Source organism: Amblyomma mixtum, chromosome 1 (genome assembly GCF_055824585.1).
Source record: "Amblyomma mixtum isolate Tamu chromosome 1, ASM5582458v1, whole genome shotgun sequence".
Lineage (NCBI taxonomy): Eukaryota > Metazoa > Arthropoda > Arachnida > Ixodida > Ixodidae > Amblyomma > Amblyomma mixtum.
This window is the reverse complement of record NC_143012.1, coordinates 2,323,358-2,349,685: the sequence shown is the minus strand read 5'-3', so window position 1 is coordinate 2,349,685 and position 26,328 is coordinate 2,323,358. Positions and strand designations below refer to the sequence as shown.

Below are 26,328 nucleotides of genomic sequence, written 5' to 3'. Positions count from 1 at the left end.
AGAGGAGCTACGGAGCTCATGTGAAGGTTTAACTCATGATATCGACCTCCAGGAACACGAAAAGCACTCAAAATGCACACGGAGTCTAACTTAATATGGCTGCCAGCGCGGCGCGCAGCTATCGTCTGCTGCCTTCTCAGCAGCCCCAAGCAGCCCGCGGACTGCCATAGGCTAAAAACGAACGCGTTGCTATGGCGATGCAAGCAGGTGGGCGGAGCTTTCGGGCTGCCCGAGAAAAACAAATACCGGACTCGAGTCCGCAAGTAGTCCCGGACAGTCCGGGACTGAAAAACAAATGCGCCCACTCTCTGTGCGCCTGTTCTGTGGGCAACGCGCCTTATATACCCCTCCTTTCAAATGCGCACGGCTGCGGCGAAATGTCAAACGGTGGCGAGGAGGAGAAGCGGCGGCGCACATGCGCAGTAGCCTGCACCGTGCGTTACGTCACTCGTGCTCCGACATACGCCGGCTCACGCGAAGCACGGCGTTGGCTAGCGTAGTGAAGCTTTTCCCTTCAAAAATTCTCCCCTCATTCAGGCATTTGTGCCGTGCATGTAGCGTACGAGAACGCAGCTTCCAAAGCACTGCGCCTTGCGAATCTTTCTGGCGACAAACGGCGACCACCGGTCGCTGCCCTTCACGCTTGTGCACAGAAACAGCGCCTCCTCTATATTTACAATGCCTGCCGAGTAGGGCCGATCCGACCGTCCAAAACCCTCTCTTGTCCTCCTTTCCTACTCTCCCCCGTCGGCTAGCCTTCGCGCCTGCTGTGCGTCTGTGGGGGAGAGGACCATCTGGGTGGCGCCGGACAACGGAAAGCGGACGAGGCCACTTTGTTATCATTTCTATCTTTCTTCGTGAGGCGGCGCTCTGCATCCTTCATGACCATAGGCTGCCTGCCAGGTATGGACGCGTCATTGAGCGCGCTGTTCGTGGCGCTGCTCACCGTGGAGCGCTGGTCATCGCGAAGCCGCTGCGGCGCTGGTTTTAAAAGGAGTCACAGAGAGTGCGGCGCAGCGGCGTTGACATTGCAGCGGAAGGCTGTGGCGGCTTTGCCGAATCATGTCGGTCTTTTAGCTAAGCTACAACGCTGAAACATTCCGGGAGAGGAACTGAAACTGCTTGGCGAAAATATGAAATCAGATGGTAAACGTATTTAGTAATAAGTTATGCTATTTTGGCTTTGGATTCTATCATTTTCTGTAAGGATAATTGGAGAATGAAATGAAGAATGGATGGCAAATCTTCACGACAAGGCATTTTTCAAGACTACCAGACAGCAATAGCTTTCAAGTCGTAGCTGTACTTTTGTCAGGATAAGCTGTCATTGGTACGACGACTAGATAAAGATTATTCTCTGTCCTTGGCAGCCTGCAGCTACGATTGTTTTGAGAAGCAAAAAATTAACTTCATTCGCAAATATACGGCGCAGCAGCTGTTGCCAAAGCATATCGGAAATTCTGCCTGGTCCTGACTGCAACCAGGCACTAATAAAACGATGCAAAACAAAGAAAAGCGCCTGAAGAAAAGGAGGCAGATAAAACGGAAATCAAGACCTCTTCAGCACGTGTTCAGGGGCAGTCACCGTAAAGGCCGAACCGCAAGGCAGAGTTTCTTCGGCGCCGCGTCAGCGTCTCTTCCACCGGCGTTGTCGTTCGGTGCCGCAAGAGAGGGCGACCAAACACATGAGGACGTACGAACTGACATCTCCACCCGAGCGTTAGGTGTGTTTTGATTGTTGTTGAGCTCCGCTCGCGCACGAGATGCTTTGTCCTCCTCGTGCGTACAAAAGTGGTTGTGCTACAATGCAAATTTCTTAAGACTGTAAATACCTACTAATACAAGCAAATAGACACGAATTCTAAAAATGTAAATGGCTATAAATACAAAGAGTTGTATATACTGTTACTGCAAATGGTTGTAAATATATGTGAATAAATGCACGTAAACGTCAACTTCTTTTGTACTGTCTGTGCAGCGAAGTTCATCAGCTCCACTTAAACAAGCTTAAAATTGCCCACTCTTCACACAAAACTGAAAGCAGCAGCCCTGCTGCAGATAATTACCCGGTACCATTTTACTGCTGCTGCGAGGACACCTCGTCAGCTTCGTGGACCACATCATTTACTCGCGCAAAACAATTTTCGCTAACAATGGTGCCACGAAACGAACGAGCCTTAAAACTTATAACACTCCACTCGTCTGGCAAGGAAGAGCAATAAGTAGCGCAAGTACCTCAAACAGCGCATAAAGTATGCCAGCCGCCACCCTCAAGGGATAGGCGGAGCGATCGCCACAGGCCACCTCTGCAAACGGCGAGCAAAGCTGCCGCTCCAGCCGATTGCCGTTGGAAAAAGCGCCGCGCCACGGATGAAGCGAGAGCTACACAAGAAGGGGTAGACAGCAACAACTTGACAGACGCCAGGAGTTGGAGTAGGACAGCGCTATCACCACCGCGCGCCCATACGCAAGCATGACGCAAGCAGTGCTACCATCTGGCTAGCGCCGCAGCGCGGCAACTAACTGAAATGAGGTGTACCGACGGCTCCCATTGCGAAGCGGGCGATGCGGCTGGCATTGTAAAAATAGAGGAGGCACTGACAGAAAGCTTACTGAGCTTACCACCAACGCTATGCATCACCTTTCAATGCATGTGTTTCTGACGTCCCGAATTTCTCATTTATTTTTATTGTTTTTGCTTTGTGCCGCTGCGTTATATACTTACGAAGTGGTGGATTTTGACTGCGAGGCCGAGTTTACAGTGCCTCCTCGTTCCTGTAACCGAGTTGGGCTGCCACAGGTGTTCGTTGTGTATGAGACAGGATGCCACGGCCCTAATACATATTTTGACGGCAGCACCGCCCTCGTTCGCAAGTGTTTGTTATAACTGCTGCTATTATAAGTGGGCTCAACTGTATGTGTTTATTTATTTTATTTTATTTAAAACATACTGCAGTCATTGAAGACCAAGCAGGAGGGCAATACAGGTCATAAGTAAACGCAATTCAGCACCACCATTAGCAAGCAATCACAAAAAAGCAACACAAGCAATCATAAGCAATCAAAGGGTATAAAACGCGCAGCATGCAGTGCAAACACAGAAAAAGAAGGAAAAAGAAATGAATCAGCAAAAGCGAAGAGCAACATCCACCCAGAGCTTTCGTACACGCTCTTTGAAAACTTTTACATCATGCGCGGAAAAAACTTCTACTGGGAGTGTGTTTGTGTATACAGTATTGTGCGTTTTTATCACAAAGACTTTCAAAATTTTTCTTACCTCAACCGCTGGCTTGTTTGCGGTGAAACTGCGCACAGAGCTTGCGTATTATGGTAACTTTTGTATCGTAGCAAGTTTTACAACGGTACTTACTTAGCTGAGCCGTGCATCATGCGAAAACGTAATCGTCTCCGTAGAGATCGGTGAACCAAAACCCGCAAACGAATTTTTTTTTGCTGAAGGGCGACAGTGACGCCATCTGTTTCCTGCAGTGGAAAGCGTCCCGACAAACCTTGTCGTGACGCTTTCCACTAAAGCCGGTTACGAGGGACAACGGCGACGCCGCGAAACGCAGGAACGGGCGCCAAAGAGCTCCGCTCTAGAACAGCCACATGCCGCCGTTGCGATCCTAACCCATGACCTCCGAATTTCGCGTGCGGTGCTCTATACTGAGCTACGGCGATGGCTATCCAACCTTCTGCTTTCGGGGGTATTTATGTGCAATGTAATCGAACCTTGAGAGTGTTCACCAGCGCCACCCTCTTCCATAGTGGCGAACATAGTACGGCCTATGTTACCATGAGTGCCACGTGACGTGAAACGTGACCGAACAGTGAGGGCGGAAGCTGGGCGAGAACCATCTTATGCTGCCTATGGCATCAAGACTGCGCGAACCGAGGCAGCTATTGAGCAGACAAGGGAGAGGAAAAGAGGGGCTCGTTGTGACAGACATGACGGAAGCCAACAGTCACCGAAACAAAGAAGCACTAGGGATGTTTTCTTGTTCCTATTTTTTTTTTTTAAGTTTGTGGTGTTCCTCAATGGCAGATTAATAGGGTAATTATTTTTAAAGATAACTGATTAGAAAGCGGAAGCAAAAGCAACCACATGCCCCCGGTGCAATCTGAACCAATGACTTCCGAATTTCTTTTGCTGACGTCGGGACCTCCAGACTTGTTAATCCGAGAATACCTTAGTGGTTAGGGCGCTCGACTACAAGCTGGAGACATGGGTTCAGTCCTGGCCGTGGCGGCTGCGAAACAATGCAAAAGGCGCCAGTGTGATGTCAGCGCACCATATTCCAGTTGGTGTAAATTCGGAGCCATCCACTGTGTGGTGTCCCTTATTATAACCCATGTGTCGCTTCAGGACGTAACACAGAACAATTTGCATTTATCGTTCCATTGCCGACTGAATAGTCATACTATAAGTGGTCTTTCTGAGAGAGATGATTTCGTGTATTCACAAGATTACGCACAAAACACATTTAATCATAGCTTGTTGAACTTGTGTAGCCAAGAGCCCAGATTGTGACAGCAGTTCTGATGACTGTCTGCTTGGATGATGAATATGTAGACTTCGAGTTGTGCTGCAGCAACAGCCAACATAGCAAAGCCGCAAAGACTGCTGACGTGTACGGCCCGCTTGCACAGTGATCACCATGACACAAAAGGCTAGTTCGTGCATGGTGCTTACCGCAGTGCAGAAGCAGGTACCTACCGTTCACACCTTGAGATGCAGTCTAAAAGCATGAAACATAGACAGCTTGAAACGCCACTGAAAGCCGGGCACGCCGTTTAGCTGCGTCTGCCATTCTGCAACCGGTTAACCCACGCCCCTGCGGCCAACACATGTACTACAGCGTGAACATCATCTGTGCGTGCTTTCCACCAGTCAGTGTCGACACCTACACATGTTCTTACACCGTGCTCTATGGCCATCGGAGCTGCCCGTGTAGCAGCGCTCAAATGGCCTTTGAGTCGATGGACCATTGGTTCAAGTGCCTTTGAAATGAGTGTGTGACAGGGGTATAAGATGGCATGCAATAAATACACAGCAGTTTTACTCCTGCATCAAACAAGCCATAAGAAGCGTAAAGGTGTGGGCGAGTTGGTGACACATGTTAGGCAAAGAATGGTGCGGCAGAAAAAGAGAGGACTTGAGAATAACACACACTACTCGCGTGCAATGTCACGTGTATCGTACCAAGCTTCGTATTCGTACGCCGGCTTCTCCATGTGACAGCAGTGTCGCGGGAAAAATACTTCATCTGACAAGTTGTTTGCAGCATTGTGAAAGTAGAGCTCTCTCCTCCAGTCAATGCCAAGGAAGACAACAAATAGTCCCTCAATTATTTGTGCAGTGTTGTGACTATTTTTCAAACAATTATTGTAGAAATCGAAAAGGTAGATAAGGATGGCGCTTTCGAGTTGCGGCAAGCATTTCATTCGCTGGCTAAATAAGTAGAGAGAAAGTCCGCACAAACACACAACTGCGAATGCTGGTTTCGAAGTGGTCCATTCGCGTCCGCCGAGTGGACAGAGTTTTTTCTGCGGGCAGCAGCTAAACACTGGTGCTCTGTCTTCCCCAGGGATTGAGCGACCAGTCGCAGAGGAACGCGTTTCACAGTGCACTCTGTTCCGATTGACTCGGATCGCCACAACTTTCACAGCGCTGCAGAAAACTTGAGATGGCAGAAGACTAATGCCTAACCAGACCCCACGTTTCCCATGCCAGCACCTTCATGTACCTCGCGCTGCCAGCAGGCGCCCAAAGCCGTGCAAACGACCCGGCTCCATGTGCGAAAAGTGGCCCGCGAACCAGGCGTCATGTGTCTTCCGGTCCGTGATCTTCAAAAGACCTAATCCGCTTATCACCATCTGCAAAGGTGAAGGTCCCGCAAGCGGCAGCAAGTGGATTATACTTGGTGCCCTCCCTTACCAGTTAAAATCTGATTTTATCCCATTCTTGCACCCTGAATAACGGAAAGTTGGGCTAGTTGGATTGGGGCTAGTGCCCGTCTTGTCCTCTCCTCTGTTTTCTTCGTTGCTTGCACCCTGAGCACACTTCTTAGAAGTTGCGTTAGACCCGATTTCTCCCTGAAAATGCCCCTTCTAGAGAGCAAACGAGGGCAAGGGAATGAGGGGCTCGTAAAGATATGCATAATTATGAAGTGCCGTAGAGAACTCCAGAGCAAAGCTGGAGACATTACACGATGTAAACTTGACTGAAATCAAGTTACCGAGGGTATAATGTGGTCGAACTGCCGACATTCATTAATGTCTATTCACTACTGATGGAAGCGTGGAGCGAATGAGAACTTACAAGCATTTCTATACCTGCACTGCAGTTTGGTACCAATCAGAGAGAGTTCACACTTGGCACAGTATACCGGGCATTGGCCTGGTGGACAAACATGGCATACCTGTTTTACAGTTGTTTGCGTTAAAATGGGTGCAACAGCTGCTTTTTGGAGGTGTACTGCTCCCACAGATGCCTGTTCACTGAAAATTGTGCTTTAAAGCAGTAATGACTAACTACCGCATGTAATAAAACACTACATGCCACAGCACAGAGTTGTCTTGATGGCCGGATGAGGTTAGTCTGCTTAAAAAAATATCTGCATTAGGATGGCAGCTATCCAGGAGCATACTCTTGCCATAGGAGTCCACATAGCCTAGCAAGGCACTGCGAAACATTTATCATGAGAGTGCTGGCCCTTAAGTGTAACCAGGTTGAGAGAAATGTTTATGCAAAACTGATGGCTAGGCCAAGCATCTGCAGCCTGTGCACTAACTAGCAGCAAGACAAATAGGGCAGAGTGACCACAATTTCTTTATTGGGGCTGACTTAATCTAGATCGTTTGATGTATGTACAAATGAAATACAATAATCCAGTGCGGGAAACACATTCTTGCCTGGCGACCTCCTTCAAGGACACTTCCTCTCCACTTGGGACTTGCCCCCTTCATCATACTCCTGCTTTGAAATCCACATCTGCTGGAATGTACCCTGAAATCGTGAAGGTGACAGTAGGTTGCTTGCATTCAGCTGAGACTTCAAAGGCCTCTCATCACTTTTGGATCACTCCAGTGGCAGATGCTCAGTGGTGTCCCACAGAAACCCTCCACAAATCAGTGTGACTTGTTTGCCATGTGGTACTGCTGCTATGCGATGTAATCAACCTTTGTTATCTGAATGTGCCCTTGTTAGAGGTCTGGACACACTTAATAGCTCATCAAATATCTCTAAGGCGTAGAGGTCATCTTGACACACACATTCCGACTGTAGCTCACTGCCACTGGCGAGCTCCACGTGCGAACTGTTCAGCCGCTGGGTGCCGACCAAACACTGCCATTCACACATACGGCTGCTGGCTTGAAGCCCATCCAGAGTAGCTGCAGTCTGCTTTGGAGCAGCAAACTGCAGGAAATCTAGCGGCTTACGAAGCTTACGAAGGCTACTGACATGTAATGAGGCCATGTTCCTCAAATCCTGACAACTTGGGAAAAAGAAATAAACAGCTTGCATTAGCATGCAATATGTAATACTGTGTCAGGCTCTAGCTACTCTGCCACCAACACTGCTCAGCCATAACAGAGAAATAATGAGGGCTCACCAGAGATGCCAGGATGGATCCACCGATCCAGGCTCCGAACCTCCGCTCTGCTGTTCCGTTGGTGCTGATGATCTTCAACCTCATGCTCTGAAAGGAGTCATAAGATGCATCTTTTCCGTGTCACAAGATGCAGACAGAAAAAGACAGGATACAGTAAAAGCTCGCTGATTCAACTTCAAGGGACTGGAAAAAATGTTCCAAGTTATTGCATGATCCCAAAAAAACTGACAAGAACCATTTGTCATGGTAAATTTATATGATGAAAGACTGGGGAATGATCACCTGATTTTGGGAAGAGAACAGCGCAACAATGACAATTTTTAGCATTTACATCCATGCTTTATTGCATGCACACTGTCGGAAGCGTCGAGGCAGAACTGCCCCAAAATGGTAAGGGTCTCTCAAGCGCCCTTCACAGTGCAACGCGGTAGTGGCGGTGCCCCCTCACAAGCGGCTGCATCACATCTGAGGAGGCTTCGCAGCACAACGTGCGAACGGCCACTGACGAGTGAACAGTTTCGCACCATGGGAAAACCACGCAGATGGAAGTGAAGGAAATGCACAGCAGCACCAACCAGCATCCGAAACGGCCTGCAGCTGCGCTCGGTTCAGTGGCTGATGAGCAGTCAAGAGCCACCGTTGCCACAGGCTGGCGTGAAGTGAAGATAGAAAGAAGTGAGACCAAAACTAAGAGGTTGGTCTATTCTCCGAGATCGTCCGTTTTTCGTCATGCCTAGCCACTGCGTGCGTTAAAAGGTGCACAGGCGACACTGCAGCATGTTTGGATAGGGCTATTTTGACAATCACTAACTGTGCCGGTCATGCCTGGACGTGGCCTTCCTTCGGAAGCCCTGTTCGAATTAACCGATGCAGGACCCGTAGCGTCCGAATTAGCGAGCATCCAATGCTATAGCTTTACATGGCTGTTGGCGGGGGCGGCTTCAGCATTTCAAATACTCCCAATTTCCGCATTAACGAGCTTTTACTGTGTAGTGTTCAACGGTAATTGTTTCCAGGATATAATTTTTATGATAGCAGTGTATGGTTTGCACTTACCGGTGGCGTTTTTGCAGACAGATCACGATTCAGCCGTTCAGTGAAGCCCTGGAGGAGAGTGTTGCCTCCCGTGATTGTGACACTTCCATACAAGCTCTGATCAAGGGTAATGAAAAAAAACACACATGTTAAGGCTTCGCCACTGACTTGGAACTGTACCCCGTCACCAGTGAGAATTCCTTAGAGGGCCGACTGTCCAAAAGAAGGATCAAAGTCACAGTGAGAACACTCACAGGTCGTATGTCAATGTCGCACATGCCTACGCTTGTGGTGACCACTTGAGCAACACCCATCATGGTCTGGCCAGGTGCACTCTGTAGATGCAGAAGAAGGCAAACAGGATATTAACAACCAGTACTTGAGACTACTATCACACACACTACTCAACCTGAGCAAAGCTCTGCCAGCAATGATTACAGTAGCATCAGTAACAAGGCAAGCCATATATCAATAAGGCTACAAAGCTTACAGAGAGCCGAGCTGAACAACAACTCTTAATGCAAGACAGAAAGCGGCATGTCTTCAATGCCACCGCCATCCGCTGTCTTTCAAAAAAACTTCAGACACTCCACTACGGAAGTAAGGTTGCCATTCAACAGTTTCACCACATCAGCCAAATGTCCTACTGGGATCTGCCACACTACTAGTGAAGGGATCTAAGAGCAGACTGGACAGAGTGGTAAATGTCCGTTCCATGCTTGCTCCTTAAGGGGACAGGGTAAGCAAAAAATCTGAACAATATAAATTTTTAGTTTTTTGCTAGATATGAAATTACATTCTTTTCTGCATCGTTTGATGTATCACACTTCATCCTGGGCAATTTATATCAACCTGAAAAAGCTATCTGAAAGCAAAGCGGTCAGCGACACACCCCTTTACCAGCGATGTGTTTTTTCCATTTTTACTAAAAACTAAAAAAAAAAAACTCGAAATGTTATGGAATTTAGCTGCAAGAGAAAGCTCTCTGGCAACCATCCAAGCTCTATGGCTACCATTCAAGCTCTCTGGCAACCATCCAGAACCCAAACGAGTCCTTCAACAACGTCGTATGGGAGTGTGCTCAAAAAAATGTCTTTGCGGGTCTACAGACAATGAAGATTGCTACATCAGATGCTGTTCTGACCTTCAATGATGGCGCCATCGCAAGAACTAAAGTTCTTGAGGCATGTGGACTAAGTCCGGGCAGCAACACTGTCCGCTGGCTGAAGCAAGTCGATCGGCGTCGAGTTTACTTTGCTGATCGAGCTACGCAGCAAGTGACAAAACAGGCACGAGAAGCTAAACGGCAGGAAAACAAGCACCAAGCTGACCTAGATGATAACTATGCAGCCGGTGCCTACTGAATAAATTGGTCAAAACGAGTTGGCTAAGTCGGAATCTTGGGATTGAAGGTTTTGTTTACTTTAAACTCAGTTTTCTGAAAACGATTTTTTGTTACGTCGGTACCATTATTTTCTAAATGACAATAGATATCAAGCTGATTTTTTCTGTGTATACAGTACATATATGTGGCAATTTACTGTACCAAAACTATCAGCATGCAAATAATATTGTTTGTTTTAAAATAAAAATATATACAAAATTTGGTCAAAATTAGGGTGTAGAAAGTAAAAAAATTACTAATAATTTCATTTCTCGTATACTAAAATAATTTTGGTACAGCGGCTAGAAGATGAAATTCTGAACAAAATGACATAAATATCTTGCTGCTGTCTTCATTAGTTGCCGAGAAAAGTGTACCACAATATGCCCCAAAATACATGGGAAAGATGGGGCTTACCCTGTCCCCTTAAGACTGCATTTCTTTCTGAAAAAATTGCCAACCAGCCTAAGAATTGAGACAAACCACGAGATCATAATGCATTAGCAAATCTCTGTGCTTTAAGGCCACTGTGACTATAGTACAAACTTTATAAGAAGAGATCAGATTCCTAGCTGAGCTGTGAGATGGTGACATGGGTGCCCATAATAAGGATAAATAGAACTTAAGGGAGATTATGTGAAACACATGATGCAGGCAACTTGGGACAGGACAAGTTAATGCACTGGGCTGGCCTGACCTGTGATGTGAACAGAGCTGAGCTTCACACCAGGGCGCACTAATGCATGCCAACTGAAGAGAGTGGGATTTACAAAGCACCGCGCACAAAAAACTGCTTGACCACATGTTCTCCTCTGTGGAACAAAGCAGCAGGTGCTGTTCGCTATCTAAGCATTCCTACACTTGTGCAAAAACCAGCAGTGAACTTGCCTTGATGGTTGACGGGTCAAAGAGTGATTCAGGTATGAGGAAGCGTTCTGAGCCAAAATCTTGGTTGTAGCCATTGGGGAACTCGTAATGCACCGTGGGCATGTTTTCTACTGTCCTGGTGAACAGTAAACAAACAAAGAAAAAATAAATAATCTAAGCCAAGTCAGGCCAACATTGCAAGTGCAGCTGCATACAATAAGGTTAGTGATTAGCAAAGGGCAACACTGACTGGACTACATACTCAGCTTCCTAAATCACAGCTCAAGCTTGCAACAAGGCTCTCACCATGAACTTGAAAAATTATCGCTTTATTTGAAAGCAGCCATACCAAAACTGAAATTTATTTATGCAATTCAGTGCCCCTTCGAGCAAGAAAACACAGCTGATTGCCTTATTGTGTGTCGCACATCCCTTGTCAAAATAGTAAAAGCAACGTACTCTTTGTCATACGGCGAGTCCAGCACTTGCAGCACAGAACTTTGGAAATCTTGGATGACCTCCTGGAGACAAAGTGGAAGTTAGGAAGAGTGCTAGTTTCATGATGTAGGCATTGGAGACGAAATGTACACAAGACAAGGAAAAGTCTACCACACAATATAAAATCACCCGTAGTTGTACTTTTCTTCCCCTAGCGTACACTGCTGTTCCTTTGCTCAAACAGTGCTGTTTAAATAATGAGGTTTGCGTCAGTACCCTGGTGCCCTGAAAGAGGCAATTAGTTTTAACACTACACTACTGCCCTGCACAACCTGCCTAAAAATTTAATGCACTGCTCTAAAGATTTAAGCCTTCAATGCCAAACACTGTGCATAACTGAAGGGTGTTGCACTGTGAGTGGTAGACATGAGCAATGCAGTGACAGCCCACCTTGGCCATGTAGTTGTGCCATGACTTGGTCACTTCGGGTAGGTTGTTCTTTTTGGTCCACTTTGCTGGCTCCCCTTCCTTGACGGCCTCCTGCAAGTGGTCGCACACTGCCGCTGCTCAGTCCACCCTCAAGATGCCCCTTCAACTGTTTTGAGTGTTGTTTCCAAGCCACCAGTCCTATAGAAGACAGCATAAATATAGGAGAAAACAGTTCACCTTGCCTGCCAGCATGTATGTAGGGATGATGTCAATGCCTTGTTCTTCGAGGAACTGTTTGCACTGCATGGTCACAAAGTCTCCTGCCAACGGGGACTTGACGACAGCTGTAACAATAAGAGAAGCCAGTTACATACAGGGTGATACTGTTTATAAAGCAAGACTTGAAAAATTTCCAAGATGACATCTGTTGAGGACCATGACCCTATTCTTTTTTCATATGCCAGTTTACGATTTATGGGTGTACAATGTCCCAAAGCCACTCAGGCTATGAGGGACGCCGCAGTGAAGGGCTTCGGAAATTTCGACCACCTGGGGTTCTTTAGCGTGCACTGACATTGCACAGTACATGGTCCTCTAGAATTTTGTCTCCATCGAAATTTCACTGCCACGGCCGGAATCGAACCTGCGTCTTTTAGGTCATAATCACTGAGCCACTGCGATGACTCCATATGCCAGCACACCCACTGAAACAATGCAGCACTCCTAGATCTACATACTGAGAATAGATCCTTTACCAGTAAGAGACAATTACTGTTCGCTTCTTTCTGCATGAAACCTTAGTCACAAGTTGGCCAAACAAATGGCTTACAGCCCGAGGAAACCCCAATGATTCTCAGAAGCTATCGAGGGACACCACCTGTCTTGGGTTCTGCCTCATCCCGTTTAACATGCATGCAAACAAAAAAAGCATGAAGACGCACAGGTCCCCTCCTCAGCCTGCTACTATAAACAATAGCAGCATGACAGTAAAAGCTCGTTTAACTCAAACTTCAAGGAACTGGAGAAAAGTTACTTTGAATTATTGAATGACCCTGAAAGAACTGTGATGAGCTGTTTGCTCATGGTAAATTTAATTGGTGGAAGAGTGGGCAAAGATTGCCTGATTGTGGAATGAAAACTGAGCATTAACAAAAGTAATGAGCATCAAAGCAGAACTGCTTCAAAAATGTAAGGGCCTCTTTGGCATCCTTGGCGGTGCAATGCAGTGGAGCTCCTCCTCTACCGTGTCACACCCATCATAAGCAGCACCGTGATGAGTGAAGAGGCACACAAACTACAATGGCATGTCACAAGCGCACAGTTGTGGCGCACTGGAAGAATGGAACCATGTGGACGGAAGCAGAGGAAACAGCAGCACCAAAGCAGCGAGGAAAAAACGAAAAAAAAGGAAGAAAACAGTGATGATGCACCAATCAGCGTCTGAAAGTAGCTGGTTTGGCCACCGTCACTGCGGGCTGGCTTGAGGCTCAGAAAAGTGAAGCCGAAACTGTGCAGTGTGACCGTTCTCAGAGACAAGGCTGTCCCGTCCGTTGTCACGCCTGCCATAGCACACGCATGGTGCATGAGCAACTATGCAGCATGGAATGCAGGTTTTGAGTAGGACCATTTTGATGACCTCTTGCCGCACTGGTCATACCTGGATGTGGCCTCCCTCAGCATACCTGTAACATCGGAGTCAGTGAGCATCCGACGCCATACACTTACATGGGCTTTGGCCAGGACAGATCTGGCAGTTCAAGCTATCTGGATTTCTGAATTAAAAATTAACCGGCCTTTACTGAAGTTCCAAAATAAAGTGGGCAGAAAGGGGGGGGGGGGGGGGGGGGGAGGGGGCTGAGGCATGCATCCATTTCAGGGCTTAGTGGAATGCTCAGCAAACAGCACCACAACACACCCTGTCGACTGTTCATAATGCTTGAAAGTGACTGGTTTTTTCTATGAAATGTTTTCGTTATTTCTGAAGTGAATACCTTGGAAATATTTTGAAGTGAACAGCACTGTAGACAAAGGACAAAAAAAATACGGACAAGACAAGCGCTGTTCTGCACTGCTCACTTCCAAGAATGAATTACCTGCCAGCTTAAAGGGACACTGAGGAGAAATTGAAGTTGGCTTGTATCGACAGAATACCAGCTGCTGATTACAAAAACGCCACTCATACTGACAACAAAGCTCTTGTAATGTAGAAAAGGGCAAGAACCAAAATACAGGTATCGCCGCCACCGGCCAAACTTGCAAGTACAAGCATGATGATGTCTTAGGACAAAACAGTGTTGCTAGAACCAATGCTTCTAGTAACGCTGGGACACGAGAAGCCACAAATCACTGAGGCGCAGCCAACGCATGCGCAAATCTCCTTGACGTCGCCAGATGGCGCCACGTACCCGGCAGCTACGCATGCGCCTGCAGCATCGGGACCAATCAGCGCCTGCTCACCGGCGGTAGGCGGGCTCCCGATATTCTGCTAACAGTAACAAGGTACACGGTATGCTAAAGGTGTCTATTTGCGAGAACTTCGTTGACGACTTCAAGAACGGGATCCATTGTAATGCTGGCAAAACGCCGGTGCAAACGTAAACGAAGCGACGGTAGCGACGGCCGCAATAGCCGATAGATGCCTTCAACGTGCGGCCGGCGGTAGCTTTCTTTTAGGCTGCTGCTAGGCCGCTCTGCTGGCTGTCAGAAATCACGGAGTCTGCATTACGTCATGTGAACGTCATGTTGCACGTCACTTAGTCCTGTGTCGTCATAACAGAATCCCAAGTTTGAATCAGAGCGCGGGAAAAACTTTTCAACTTCGAATCCAAATTTCTTAGAAATAAATGCATCTTTTGCTGCCGGCCAAGTGGCAACAAAGCCATGACATGCCCAACTATAGGATTTTTCTATAAAAAAATATTAATAGAGCTTTCCTCACTGTCCCTTTAACTTTATGTTTAGTTTCTTAGCAAAGCTGACAGAGTGACTCAGAAGAGGGAGCCACAAACCATCAACACTTTGGTCCCTGCCTCTCTTTCACAGCCATTTTCTTGGCTGCACTTATAAGACTGCTGACATCATACACTGGTGCATAGCTCTACCCTTTAATGATGTCACTCAATAACATATGCATTCTCCAGCAAATTAAAGGCATAGAACAGGGAAGATGTTTTTTCACACAGGCTCACTTGAGGCCAAATGCAAAAGATAACCAGAACACTGAGCCATTACATGTATTTGATTTTGTGTCTACAGAGGATACCTACACTAAGACTGTGCGGTATTACAGATGAATTAAACACACTTTCACTCAGCTGGCAGTTACAGCATTCTACAACCAAACAATGGGCCAAGGCCCATGGGGTCCTGCATTGCTCTGCTAGCCAAGAGCAGCAGTAAATGAAATCAGCTTTCGAATATTTGATTATGCCAAACAAGCCTGGGGCATCAAGGTACTCGTCTTTCGCGATTAGCTTCTTGTTTAGGTAACAAAAAGTGTTTTAGTAGTGGACTGCTTTCTTGTCACAGAGGGACCTCTGTGTGGCGGCCATGAATGTGGGTGGACTGCACGCTTGAGTTGTATTCAGTCACAGCAGTCCGGACAGAGAGCAAGTAGGGAAGAGTGAAAACCTTGAGTGAGAACGTAGCCATCGTGCACGGGGACAGCTGAAGTCTGGCTGGCTCCACTGTCGACAACGATGCCGGTTGAGCGACCATTGGCAAAGGCTGCCAAAACGGCGTTTTTCACCAGAAAGAACGCTGGCACACCGTATTTCTCAAACATGATTTCCGTCAACTTTTCCCTCTTTGTCCGGGCATTCCACTGTGTGAAAAGAACAAACAAAACAATGTCTCTTCCTGAGCACACACACCCTTTTACTACTGGGTCAATCCATGCCTGCGTTTGCGCTCGACCCTCTTCGATTTTGTCCCAAAAATTTGTAGCCTTGAGGCGTCAAAAGCAATTTCCCTTATGCGACAGTCCTTGGAATTTTCAAGACTAGTGCAAAACTAGGTGTCCTTAAAAAAATTCATGGCAAAGTGTTTATTTCTTTTCGGCCCTCTAAGTTTAAAATTAAACTGAACAATGTTCAGAAAAAAAAAAAGCCAATGCTGCAAAAAAGTGCATCGTGCTGCATATTCGACGAAAATATTATACAGAGGTGGTCTCTGCAAAAATGGAAAATACTATTCCTCTAATAGCTTGTTTTATTGTAATTCTGCTCAGCAATTTTTATCTAGGTCCTTTTGTTTTAGTCGAGAAAAGGTTTTGAAGTTGAGCGCTGAAGCACCAGTCATGGTTGCCCCATACTGTCACTTGACTGCAGAACACAACCTCGGCGCTGTTCAGACTGCTGCTCTCTTTCCATGAACTGAGGTGCTCAGCCATTGCACATCCGCTTTGAGCAAAGCCAGCCCAGCTCTGCAAGGTGCTAGGACTGAATCAAGTGACTCGAGGGGGCATCGACAAAAGTGAATATGACCACCTGGAGAGACCAGAGTCTCGCCTCCGTGTCCCACATATGCATCTTCTATGTATGCGGTCTTCTTCAGCGTATGCAAAAGATCCGTATGTGGTCACTGTCTTCTACGTATGCAGAGCGTAAGAGAAGGCAAAGCAATCGTACTCGTGGACTTTGCAGAAAATTGGTTTCATCGTTCAACATACTCCGTAGTCTTACCACTGGGTCAACATGCAGGCCACGTTGCACCCAGTTGTAGTATATGTCTGCCCAGAAACTGCTGCTGCTGCTGTGTTAACATTTCAAGCTGACATCATGAAAATATTGAAGAGAGATCTTCCGCAAGTGCAAAAAGTCCATTAATTCTTGGAAAGAAAAGAACGTTCTTGACCTTTGCTACCATGAAAATGATTTTGGCATATTTACTGGGTGGAACTTTTTTGCAACTTCTCATGGCAAGAGCACTTTCGATGGTGTTGGCGGCACGATAAATGCCTAGCATCAAGGGCAAGCCTTCAAAGACCTTACGAGGGCCACATCATGACACCTCGTCAGCTTTTCTCGTGGGCAGATGCTACCATAAAGGGTACGGAGACCCTCTGGGTTCTAGAAAGTGCACTTCAAGAAAAAAAAAAAAAGCCCAACTTGACCACAGGTTTGGAATGGCTGTGCTGGTGAAAGGCACACGGGCATCTCTCAGTGCCGTTCTTGCTGGAGTCACATCCTCCTCAGAGACAGAGGAGTTTCGGATACCAAAGCAGGTATGCGCCCAACAGCTTTCGTGCCACCAGCCAGGAATTTGGCACCGTCCACTTTGAGCCATGTGAATGCACAAGCGCAGTTTCTATTCAGTAGTTGGTAAAGCGTCCATTTGATTAAAGTATGAAGCTAGAACAACAGAAGACGCGGCTGCAGTAATTCTAATTTATTGTTTATGGAAAACGTACATGAATACTCGCAATACATGTTTGGGAAGATGTTATTTCACCTCATGTTATTATCGCTTTATATCCTTCATACTATTCACTGTTGCACTTCGGAATCAAATCTGCAGGCGAAGCTGATTAAGAGAGAAACATTTTTGTTCAGCCCCTTCACTAGAACTACACACCTTATTCCACTGGATGCATCCGTGTTTGAGAAAAATGTCCTATTCTATATTTGTAATGAGGACTGCTGACATTACAGAACTCGGGAGTTCAGCCAAATTTGTTGCGCCCGGTACAGAGCTCAGTGGGAAACAGAAAAAGCCGAGGGATGCGGAGGCGAGACTCCGGTCTCCCCAGGCGATCATATTCGATTGTGTCGATGCCTCCTTGGGTCACTTGATTCCACACTCACACCTCGCAGAGCATGGCTTTCGTAAAACCACCACATGAGGAGCGTGATGTGCAACGCAGATGTGCAGCGCATGAGCACCTCAGTTCATGGAAAGAGAGCAGTCTGTACAGCGCCGAGGTTGTGTTGTGCAGTGAAGTGACAGTATGGAGCAACTTAACTGGCACTGCAGCTCTCAACTTCAAAACTTTTTATCTCGACTAAAAAAATTATCGAGCACAATTACACTAAAATGAGCTATTAGAGGAATTGTACTTTGGATTTTTGCAGTGAGTACTTCAGTATAATATCTTCGCCTGAATACGCAGCACAATTATTTAGTTTAATTTTAGAGTAGACATTTTTTTCATGTACTACATGCTATGGCGAGCCAGTGAAAAGTTTTATACTGCTCATAAATGTCATATGGACTTTTAAAAAAAAAGTTCTAAAATGGAGTGTTCTGAGCTAAATATATGAACTGTAAAAAACATAAGATCCTTGTGCAGGCAATGTCTTGACATATGATAAAGAAACACAACTCATATACATTGTCCACAAAAAATTTGGAGGGTAAAAAGGTAACAAACATTTTATTATGAATTTTTCACGAAGACGTAGTTTTGCACTTGTCTGGAAAATTCAAAGGGAAATTTTGAAAGGGAAATGATGGGAAATTTTTTTTTCCCCGCAAGATATTAAGGGAAATTGCTTTTGACAGTTCAATAATAAGCCATAAATTTTTGGAACGAAATCGAAGAGGGCCAAGCGCAAATATCAGAGTGTTTGGCAAAGAATGACCCAACCATCTGCATGTACAGTATTCACAATAAAATAATAGGAACTGCAGAGCAGACTCATATAGAGCATGTTTCATTTGATAAACGAGGCAAGCGTGACATACGACACCTCACAGCCTGTGAGGCTTGTGACAGAGCTGATATCGCTTTTAAACTGAATCCACTCTTTCAACAAAAATTGTCCAAAGCACCCAACCTGCCATTGCAAAAAGGAACAGTGTCGCTTTTGACAGGGACAGATGGAAAGACACACGGGGTCAGCGCCTGTCCCCGTGTGTCTTTCCATCTGTCCCTGTCAAAAGTGACACTGTTCCTTTTTGAAATGGCACACCAACTCGCCCAAGCATCAGTTCCAGCCTGCCCTATGGGTGTCTAATCTTCACGGAAAAGAACGAGACAACCCGTCACCATAACGTCCACTTCAGTGTCACTCACAGTCACCACCCTTTCTCTCGGCTGTTCCTCTGCACACTGACAACAGTAAGAGCAATTATCGAAGTCATACCGATGCTTCCGACATCAGCACAGGGTGTAGCTGTGGCTCAGACTTGACGTGCCGGCTATATGTGTAGTCGAGCACTTTCTCAAACAGGTCCCAGTCCTCCACTGCAGCAACAAAACAAAATATGTGCAAACACAAAACATGGCCACAGGGTCTCAAATGCATACTACCCTTGATATGAGCATTTACCATTTACGTTATACCTCTCCCCCCCCGAGTGTCACATCTCTGAGACTGCGGGCGAGTTCTGTAAGTTGTGTATGCTAGCTTTCTATGTCACAGCCTTACGGAAACCAAAATCGAAATTGCGGGCGAAAAACAGTGCTTTTATAAATTACAGAAATTACACTGGGGCATATCTTCACCACCTGTATTCTTCCTAATGCCCTACGCAATGCTACCAGCAAAAAGCAGAACTTAAAAATTTGCTGGCTGTACTCCTTTACCATGCAGTGACACACTGATGTATATTCTCTTCTCATATGTCAATCAGAACTGAAAGTTTCGAAGCTTAAAGTTGTAATTTGATATTTACAGGAAAAGATGCATGAATATTCATTGAAATTTCTCCCCTTGGACTACATTCCATCCCCCTCCACCAAATGTTATGCCCTTGAGGAAACAATAAATGAAACGTGTCCCCATTGAGCTCTTACTCCCTCCAGCTCTGTTGACAAATCCGAGCCAGAGAGAAAAACGCACCCATGCCATCCTTGAGGAACGTGGTCATATCCATGTTGGCTCTTGCCACATGAATGCTCGTCGTGTCGATGAAGTACTTCTTCTGAGGGGCAGGGGCTGATGCACCCAGATCCTTTGTTTCCGTGTCAGGTCCATCGGCCAGGAGTTCCTCAATGACTCCGACAGAACTGGGGATCTCCGCCTGAGAGAACACTCACACATGAGGTTGGAACAGTGGTCTGGTACAGAGGAAATCATAAAAGAAAAGGGCACTGATGGATGCTCAGCTGAAGTTGAGGAAAACAAGCTTCCTCTGGTGCATGCTGTAAACAAACTATGTGGTAAAAGAAGCACCAGGTTCACGGGATGGTTGTGAGTGTTAGTTTCCAGTGCGTGACCAGTCCCACCAGTCTGTGATGCCAGGGCAATACCTGTCCACACAAAAGTTTCCACAGTTTTTTGCAGGAAGACACCACTGCCGCTTACTTGAAAGCGTGACTGAGGTTTCCACTAATCCAGGGAGCCAGTTATGCGCGCCTTCAACTTTCTCATCGTCAATGCCAATTTACTCAATGTAAGCTGGTGCCTATGCTCCAGTGCCGCGTTTCTGCAGCAGTGTTGCCAATGCGTATTGCTCTGTAATGCCGTGTTTCTGCCACAACGTTGCCCACGCCAATGCATGCAGTACCACATAGCTCAGAGTGCAAATATTAGTTCAATAGTAGCGTTAGTGAATGAAGAAGACGATGTGCAATGCACAGTGTGAGAGTGGGTTGCAGTTTAACACGAGGCCTGTTCGGCTGTGGCGATAGTCTAGAGCTCTCGCGCAACGGCCAGTGAAGCTGGTCTGTTCGTGATGGTGTGAGTTAGAATCCCAGTCGCGGACATTTATTTGATGTAATTTTATTCACTACTTTCGCTTGGCACAAACACTGCAAAATCTTGCTCGGGGTTGACCCATGGAAATAGTGCTTTTTGCACTAATAATGACTACAGCCCAAAAGCACAGCTCAGAGAAGAGCCCTGTATGTACCACACACACACATGCAAAGAAAGACTGGAATGCTTGGCCTCACCAGTGGTCTGGGGAAGAAACATATCTATGTGTCCGCTTCCATTGTTTATGCATGGAAAAAGCTCACATGCTGGGTCCATACAGATACGGCCACCAGCGTATGTCTGTTGGGCATTCGGGTTTTACAGAAAGTGCAAAGGAGTCTGCCATGACCGCCAAACACAGTCTAAGAGCTTTTTTTGTTCTGCCTTATCTCTGGCCTCTGGTCAGTTTTAAGCAGCACATAAGCATACCAGGAGCAAAGCTTCGCGACATTAAAGGTGCACTGAAGAGGAATCTGAACTCGTCTTTTTGCCACGGGAACTCAACCTACACGTTCTGAGCATTCTTAGAAACTTCGATTTATTGACCTGTGTGGCCGATTTCCCTAATTAAATCGAATTAATGTCCGGCTCCCGCTTTTTTTTTTTATTCTCCGTCGTACGGTGGGCTGAGTCGACCAACGCGCGGAGTGCCTTTCACCCAGTCCCATGGCGGCTTGCCGCTCTGCCATCGGCGGAGTAATACGTAGTAATTCACAGAAGCAAATAGTCCGTGCGTATTTTTATTTCTGCGGGCTTATTTTGCGGCTATATTATCTGCAAATGAAACTATTTATTCACGGAAACCTAAAAAACAAAATAAAGCGAAAGCAAAGCCTCCACAGAGCTGGCTGAAAGGCACTCCACGCGTTGGTCGACTCCGCCCACCGTACGAGGGAGAATTCTAAAATAAAGGCGGGAACCGGACGTTAATTCGATTTAATTAGAGAAATCGGCCACACAGGGCAATAAGTCGAAGTTTCTAAGAATGCTCAGAACGTGTAGATCGAGTTCCCGCGGCAAAAAGGCGAGTTCAGATTCCTCTTCAGTGCACCTTTAACTATGCTATGGTCACTGCTATCAACAGCTGTCTTGTTGCTGTACCATAAATGTGTAAACTTTATAATGAGGCCTTATAAATAAAGAAAGGCTACTTTCGAAGAAGTGCATCATTAAGCAGCTTACCCAGCTGAAGATGAGTCAGCATTAGAAACTGCCAGATAAATTTATTGAAACATAGTTTGCGGTAAGGACAATGTTTGTTCAAAGAGAATTTTAATGCGTAAACCAACGTTATACTGATCCTACTTTTATACAAAGGATTAAGACAGAGTAAATGTCAAACACACATTATTGCACACGCACTTAACATTTTTAGATTCTGCTTGACATTGCAATGTGCACAGTTTATGCTACACGTCCCAATTCCTGCTGAAGTTGAGTGCCCTTTGCACTACACGTCTCAGCACTTTATGGCAGTTTCAGGCAGGTATGCAGCAATACAGCTGGTGTTCAAAATTAGGCTTCACAGATTTTTTATTTTTTAACACGAAGAGCAGTACACACAAGCAGTTTTTGTAAATGAGCTATGCAGCCAGGCGAACACAAAGTGTAAGAAAAACTGTCACCATAAACTCAGTAATTTACAAAATTTATTAACTAACTTTTTATACAGTGCATTTAGAAGGCATGTTTATACTGAAAACTAGGAGATAGCAGCATTCAAAAACTATTTTATTTTGTACAATTCTGGTAACACACACCTGTGTTCCGAGATATGCATGTCCAAATTTTCAGCCCTATCCGTTACTCATGCAAGATCGCGGCACTTGGCATGAAGCTTCTCCCTGATGTGACGCAGCTGTTCCTTATGGCACTTCACCTGACAAGAATGTGGCTACAGGTGACGGCTATAAATTTTCTCTCTTGGCCAGCAGTCGCTGTACTCGACTGCGTGAGAAGTCTAAAGCAGCACCATGTCTTATCACCCGCTCTGGAAGCAATCGCTCAATGGAGTAGAGACACCTAGTTCTGGTGGCATGTTCTCTTCTCTACAATGATTCAGAAGACACCAACTACTATGCATGATTTACCATGTAGTATTCGCCTATGACCACTACATAATTTATAATCGAATTTTTCTGTCATGCTGTTTTGGTTTGATAGCTGAACAATGACTGTGACATCAAAATGTGCTTATAGGTCATGCGAGGCACGAAAAAACTGCAATACAATCGCTGCTACTATATTTCTTGTCCTTCCGGCTCTTAAGGCAGACTAGCTCTAGCACTGCAGTGAATTAAAACAATGACGCAGCAATTATGTCGCAGTTTTTTCATGTCTCATGTGAACTATATGCACACTTTCATGTCATATTCATCGTTAAGCTGTTGAAAGCGAAACGAAAACACGAGAAATTCGATAATAAATTATTTAGCAGTCGTAGGACAATACCACATGGTAATCCATGTATAACAATGCCTAGCACATAACTACAAAAAGAGGAAACATGCACCCAAAAGTTAGGAGTCTATACTCCTTTGAAGAAATAGCGTGCACCTCAGGTCGCTGGTAGAGCGATTCTTTGGTTTCGCTGGCCAAGAACAAAAAGTTATCATCGTCGTTTGACACTTCTTGTCAGGCGGACTGCTGTACTCAGCAGCTGCATAACACCAGGGTGGAACGTCACGCTGCGGTCTCGCATGCATATACAGGGTTCATGCTGGTTTTCAGCCATGAAATTCAGGGATTTTCAAGGACTTCCAAGGACCCCCGACTTTTTCTTTCAAGGACTTAGCAACACAGCATTTTATTAAAGAAACATTTCTTACATCTCAAGTATTTAGCATTTATTACACAACAGACTTTTAACGTCAAAAATAAATCTCATTTGAGGGCCGTTTGCCAGCAAAGAGCTGTTAGTAAGAGCGGTAACTGCGATACCAACAAATTTGACATTTCTACCCGCAGCTGCACCTCACATCTTTCCTGCGTCGGCAAACTTCACTGTTGAAAGCGTCGTGAACTTGACCACATCTTTATTTTATTATAAGCTGATGGATCTGACATCTAGCCGTACCAAAAGCAGACCTTTCATTCAGCTCTGGCCGCTTTAGACGCACCGTCAGCTGCGGTTTCGGTGCGAAACAGGCTAGGCCTAGGAACGACTACGGCAGCCAAGCAGCAGTGTAGTCCGTACGTTCCTGCACGCAGCATCATTTCAAAAACATTGGTACCTGAGCCAGCATGCTCAGTATTTGCTCGAAATCATTCTAATAACAAAGCTGTTTCAACTTTTCTGGTGCGAACTTTATGTATGCATAGCGGGCCAAGCGGTGCTCGATCCCTGTTGCCCGCATGAAGGAAAATTTCCTCATGGCGGCAGAGCTGTGGGCGACGCTGAAGCCCCTATAACTTCGCTTTTTTATGGTGGACAGAAAATTTTACAGAATGGCTTTAGGTGAATCCTGCGTTGCGTTAGCGTTCCTGTATATGCCCTCTGCGGGAGCATATACAGGAACACTACGTTGCGTTAGCGGAGCGACGCATCATGCTTGCTGTGTGCCGGTGAACTACTTGCGTCACAATGGCATTGACTCCCTACGCTCACGACATGCCAGGTTCCATGCCCAAACTGCGTTCGCACTGTGTCTCTTTTCGCTTCGTGCCCAAACCTTGCTCTTGGGGCAGGCTACGGAGTGACGGAAGCCATGTGCGGTGTCGGGCGGAGACAGTGGGGCTTCGTCTGCGTTTATGCAGAGCTCTTGCCGAAGGGACGGCAATCAAAGCTGCAGAGGTGGAGTTCTGGTGAAAATAATTTGTGAAAAAAGAAAATTTAAAAGATACTGGCATTTTCCACGGCCATCTCCCTCATCACACCAGAATTCAAGGGTTTTCAAGGACTCCACAAAAATTCCCTGACTCTCAAGGTTCTTGAAAACACTTCTTCCAAATTCAAGGGTTTTCAAGGTTTTCAAGGACCCGCATGGACCCTGATATATATACACAGTTTGGGTGGAAATTTTAGACATGCAAATCTCAGGACACAGGTCATCATCATCATCATCAGCCTGACTATGCCCACTGCAGGGCAAAGGCCTCTCCCATGTCTCTCCAATTAACCCTGTCCTTCGCCAGCCGCGGCCACCATATTCCCGCAAATTTCTTAACCTCATCCACCCACCTAATTTTCTGCCGCCCCCTGCTACGTTTGCCTTCTCTTGGAATCCAGTCCGCTACCATTAAGGACCAGCGGTTATCTTGCCTTCGCATTACATGCCCTGCCCAAGCCCACTTCTTCCTCTTGATTTCAACTAGGATATCATTAACGTGCGTCTGTTCTCTCACCCACTCTGCCCGCTTCCATTCTCTTAATGTTACACCTATCATTTTTCTTTCCATAGCTTTGTCCTTAACTTAAGCTGAACCCTCTTTGTTAGCCTCCACGTTTCTGCCCCATATGTGAGTACCGGTAAGATACACCTGTTGTATACTTTTCTCTTGAGGGATATTGGTAAACTGCCATTCATGATCTGAGATAACCTTCCATATGCGCTCCACCCCATTCTTATAGGTGCATTACTATAATTGCACAGAATGCCACTGCCTCTAAGTTTTCAGTGTAAACATGCACGCTAACTGCAGTGAATAAAAAGCTAAGCAGTTTTAGTAATTACTCAGGATATGATGAGAATCTTGCTCATTGTTTGTGTCTGCCTGGCTGCATAAACCATTTACAATAATGACTTTTGTGTATTGCTCTTAGTAATTTTTTTATCCGTAATACCCAGTACTGAACACCCTGTAGATGCGCACCACATGAAGTATTTTTAATGTCTTGCGGCGATCAAGTTTAATTAAATGCAGATATCACTACGCCGCTTTGAATATATCGCAGTAACCGATATTACTGCAGTCGTCGCCTACCTTCGGAGAATCTTCACCAGCGTATCCTGCTCGGACGGAATAGTGTCCGAAGTCAAAGACAAGAGCTCCGACTTCGTCTGAAAAAAAAAAAAAAGGGGGGGGGGGGGATTGTTGCAGGCATAATACTAGAGAGGTAAACCATTCCCAAAACACATCTCGACACCTATCCTTATTATCGCTCCCACTTTCTTTATATCTTCCTGTCCTTTTTATTAACGCTAGTCGCAGCTCAGCTGCTTCAGGTTTCGAAGGCAGATGCCGTGGCTAGCAACACCTTTTCCTTCCATAGATATTTTATTAATAAAAACCACAAATAATAAACACATCTTGCGTCGCAGTTAAGTTCTTTGTCGCTCGCTCTCCCAGCCTGAGATTTCCAAACGCTGAAGCACGAAGCAGAGTTAACGAAGGCTTTCGAAAAGAGCGCGGTGTTGTCGACAGCAGGCACGTTGTCGGACTCCGTAGCTGTAATCACCGGTTGAAGCCATGGTTCCTCGAGCGAATGAAAACTTGATTTGCGTCACGAGATGTGAAGTTTGCTAAAACACCACTGTCGCGACGAATACAGGGTGAAAGACACGGTGATCGCACACCTCTCCCGTCTTCACAGAATCGCCAAGCACGACACAGCGCTGAGGCATGCCGGCATAGCGCGCTTAGGCGATCAAGCCGCGTAATAAGAACGCAACGACGTGACTTGATGACTGTGAAGACTTACCTCCGCCGTAGACGCCTCCGCTCATCGTTCTTCACGCGTTCGTTATCGTACAAATACAGCACAACGCGAAGAGCCAAAGTTTGTTGTCACTGTTGCAGTGCAACAGAACCGCGGAAGTTTTAACCGCGTCACAGGAGATGGCGCAACCAGCACTGTAGCCCGTTGAATACAAACCAATCCAACACAAGCCCACAAATTCTCAACCCTATCAGAATTATTGTAGAATTATAAACTTTGTTTCTTATTAGAGCTTTATAATTAATTTAAAAGTTAGTT

General features: G+C 46.0%; 2 protein-coding genes across 2 annotated transcripts in view; one reads left to right on the top strand and one right to left on the bottom strand.

Annotated features, from left to right (window-relative positions):
- The window catches only part of LOC149365236 (uncharacterized), a 110,412-nt gene that overhangs the window by 20,678 nt on the left and 63,406 nt on the right, over positions 1 to 26,328 (top strand). The gene's annotated exons all lie outside the window — the stretch shown is intronic.
- Bap55 (Brahma associated protein 55kD) lies at positions 6,815 to 26,223 on the bottom strand. The gene is made up of 13 exons (XM_089541188.1): positions 26,053 to 26,223; positions 25,335 to 25,411; positions 19,554 to 19,734; positions 18,855 to 18,955; positions 15,400 to 15,592; positions 12,007 to 12,113; positions 11,791 to 11,880; positions 11,362 to 11,423; positions 10,924 to 11,038; positions 8,906 to 8,986; positions 8,673 to 8,768; positions 7,617 to 7,703; positions 6,815 to 7,009 (listed from the first exon to the last, which is right to left on the bottom strand). The coding sequence occupies exons 1-13, from the start codon at positions 26,075 to 26,077 to the stop codon at positions 6,929 to 6,931; spliced, it is 1,296 nt and encodes a 431-aa protein (XP_089397314.1). The 5' UTR covers positions 26,078 to 26,223; the 3' UTR covers positions 6,815 to 6,928.

Coding starts and splice junctions, on each gene's coding strand:
- Bap55 (XM_089541188.1), bottom strand. CDS start 26,077: ATGAGCGGAGGCGTCTACGGCGGAG. Junction 12,114..15,399: donor TGGCTACGTTCTCACTCAAG/GTTTTCACTCTT, acceptor TTATTGTTACAG/CTGTCGTCAAGTCCCCGTTG. Junction 11,424..11,790: donor GGCACAACTACATGGCCAAG/GTGGGCTGTCAC, acceptor CTTTGTCTCCAG/GAGGTCATCCAAGATTTCCA.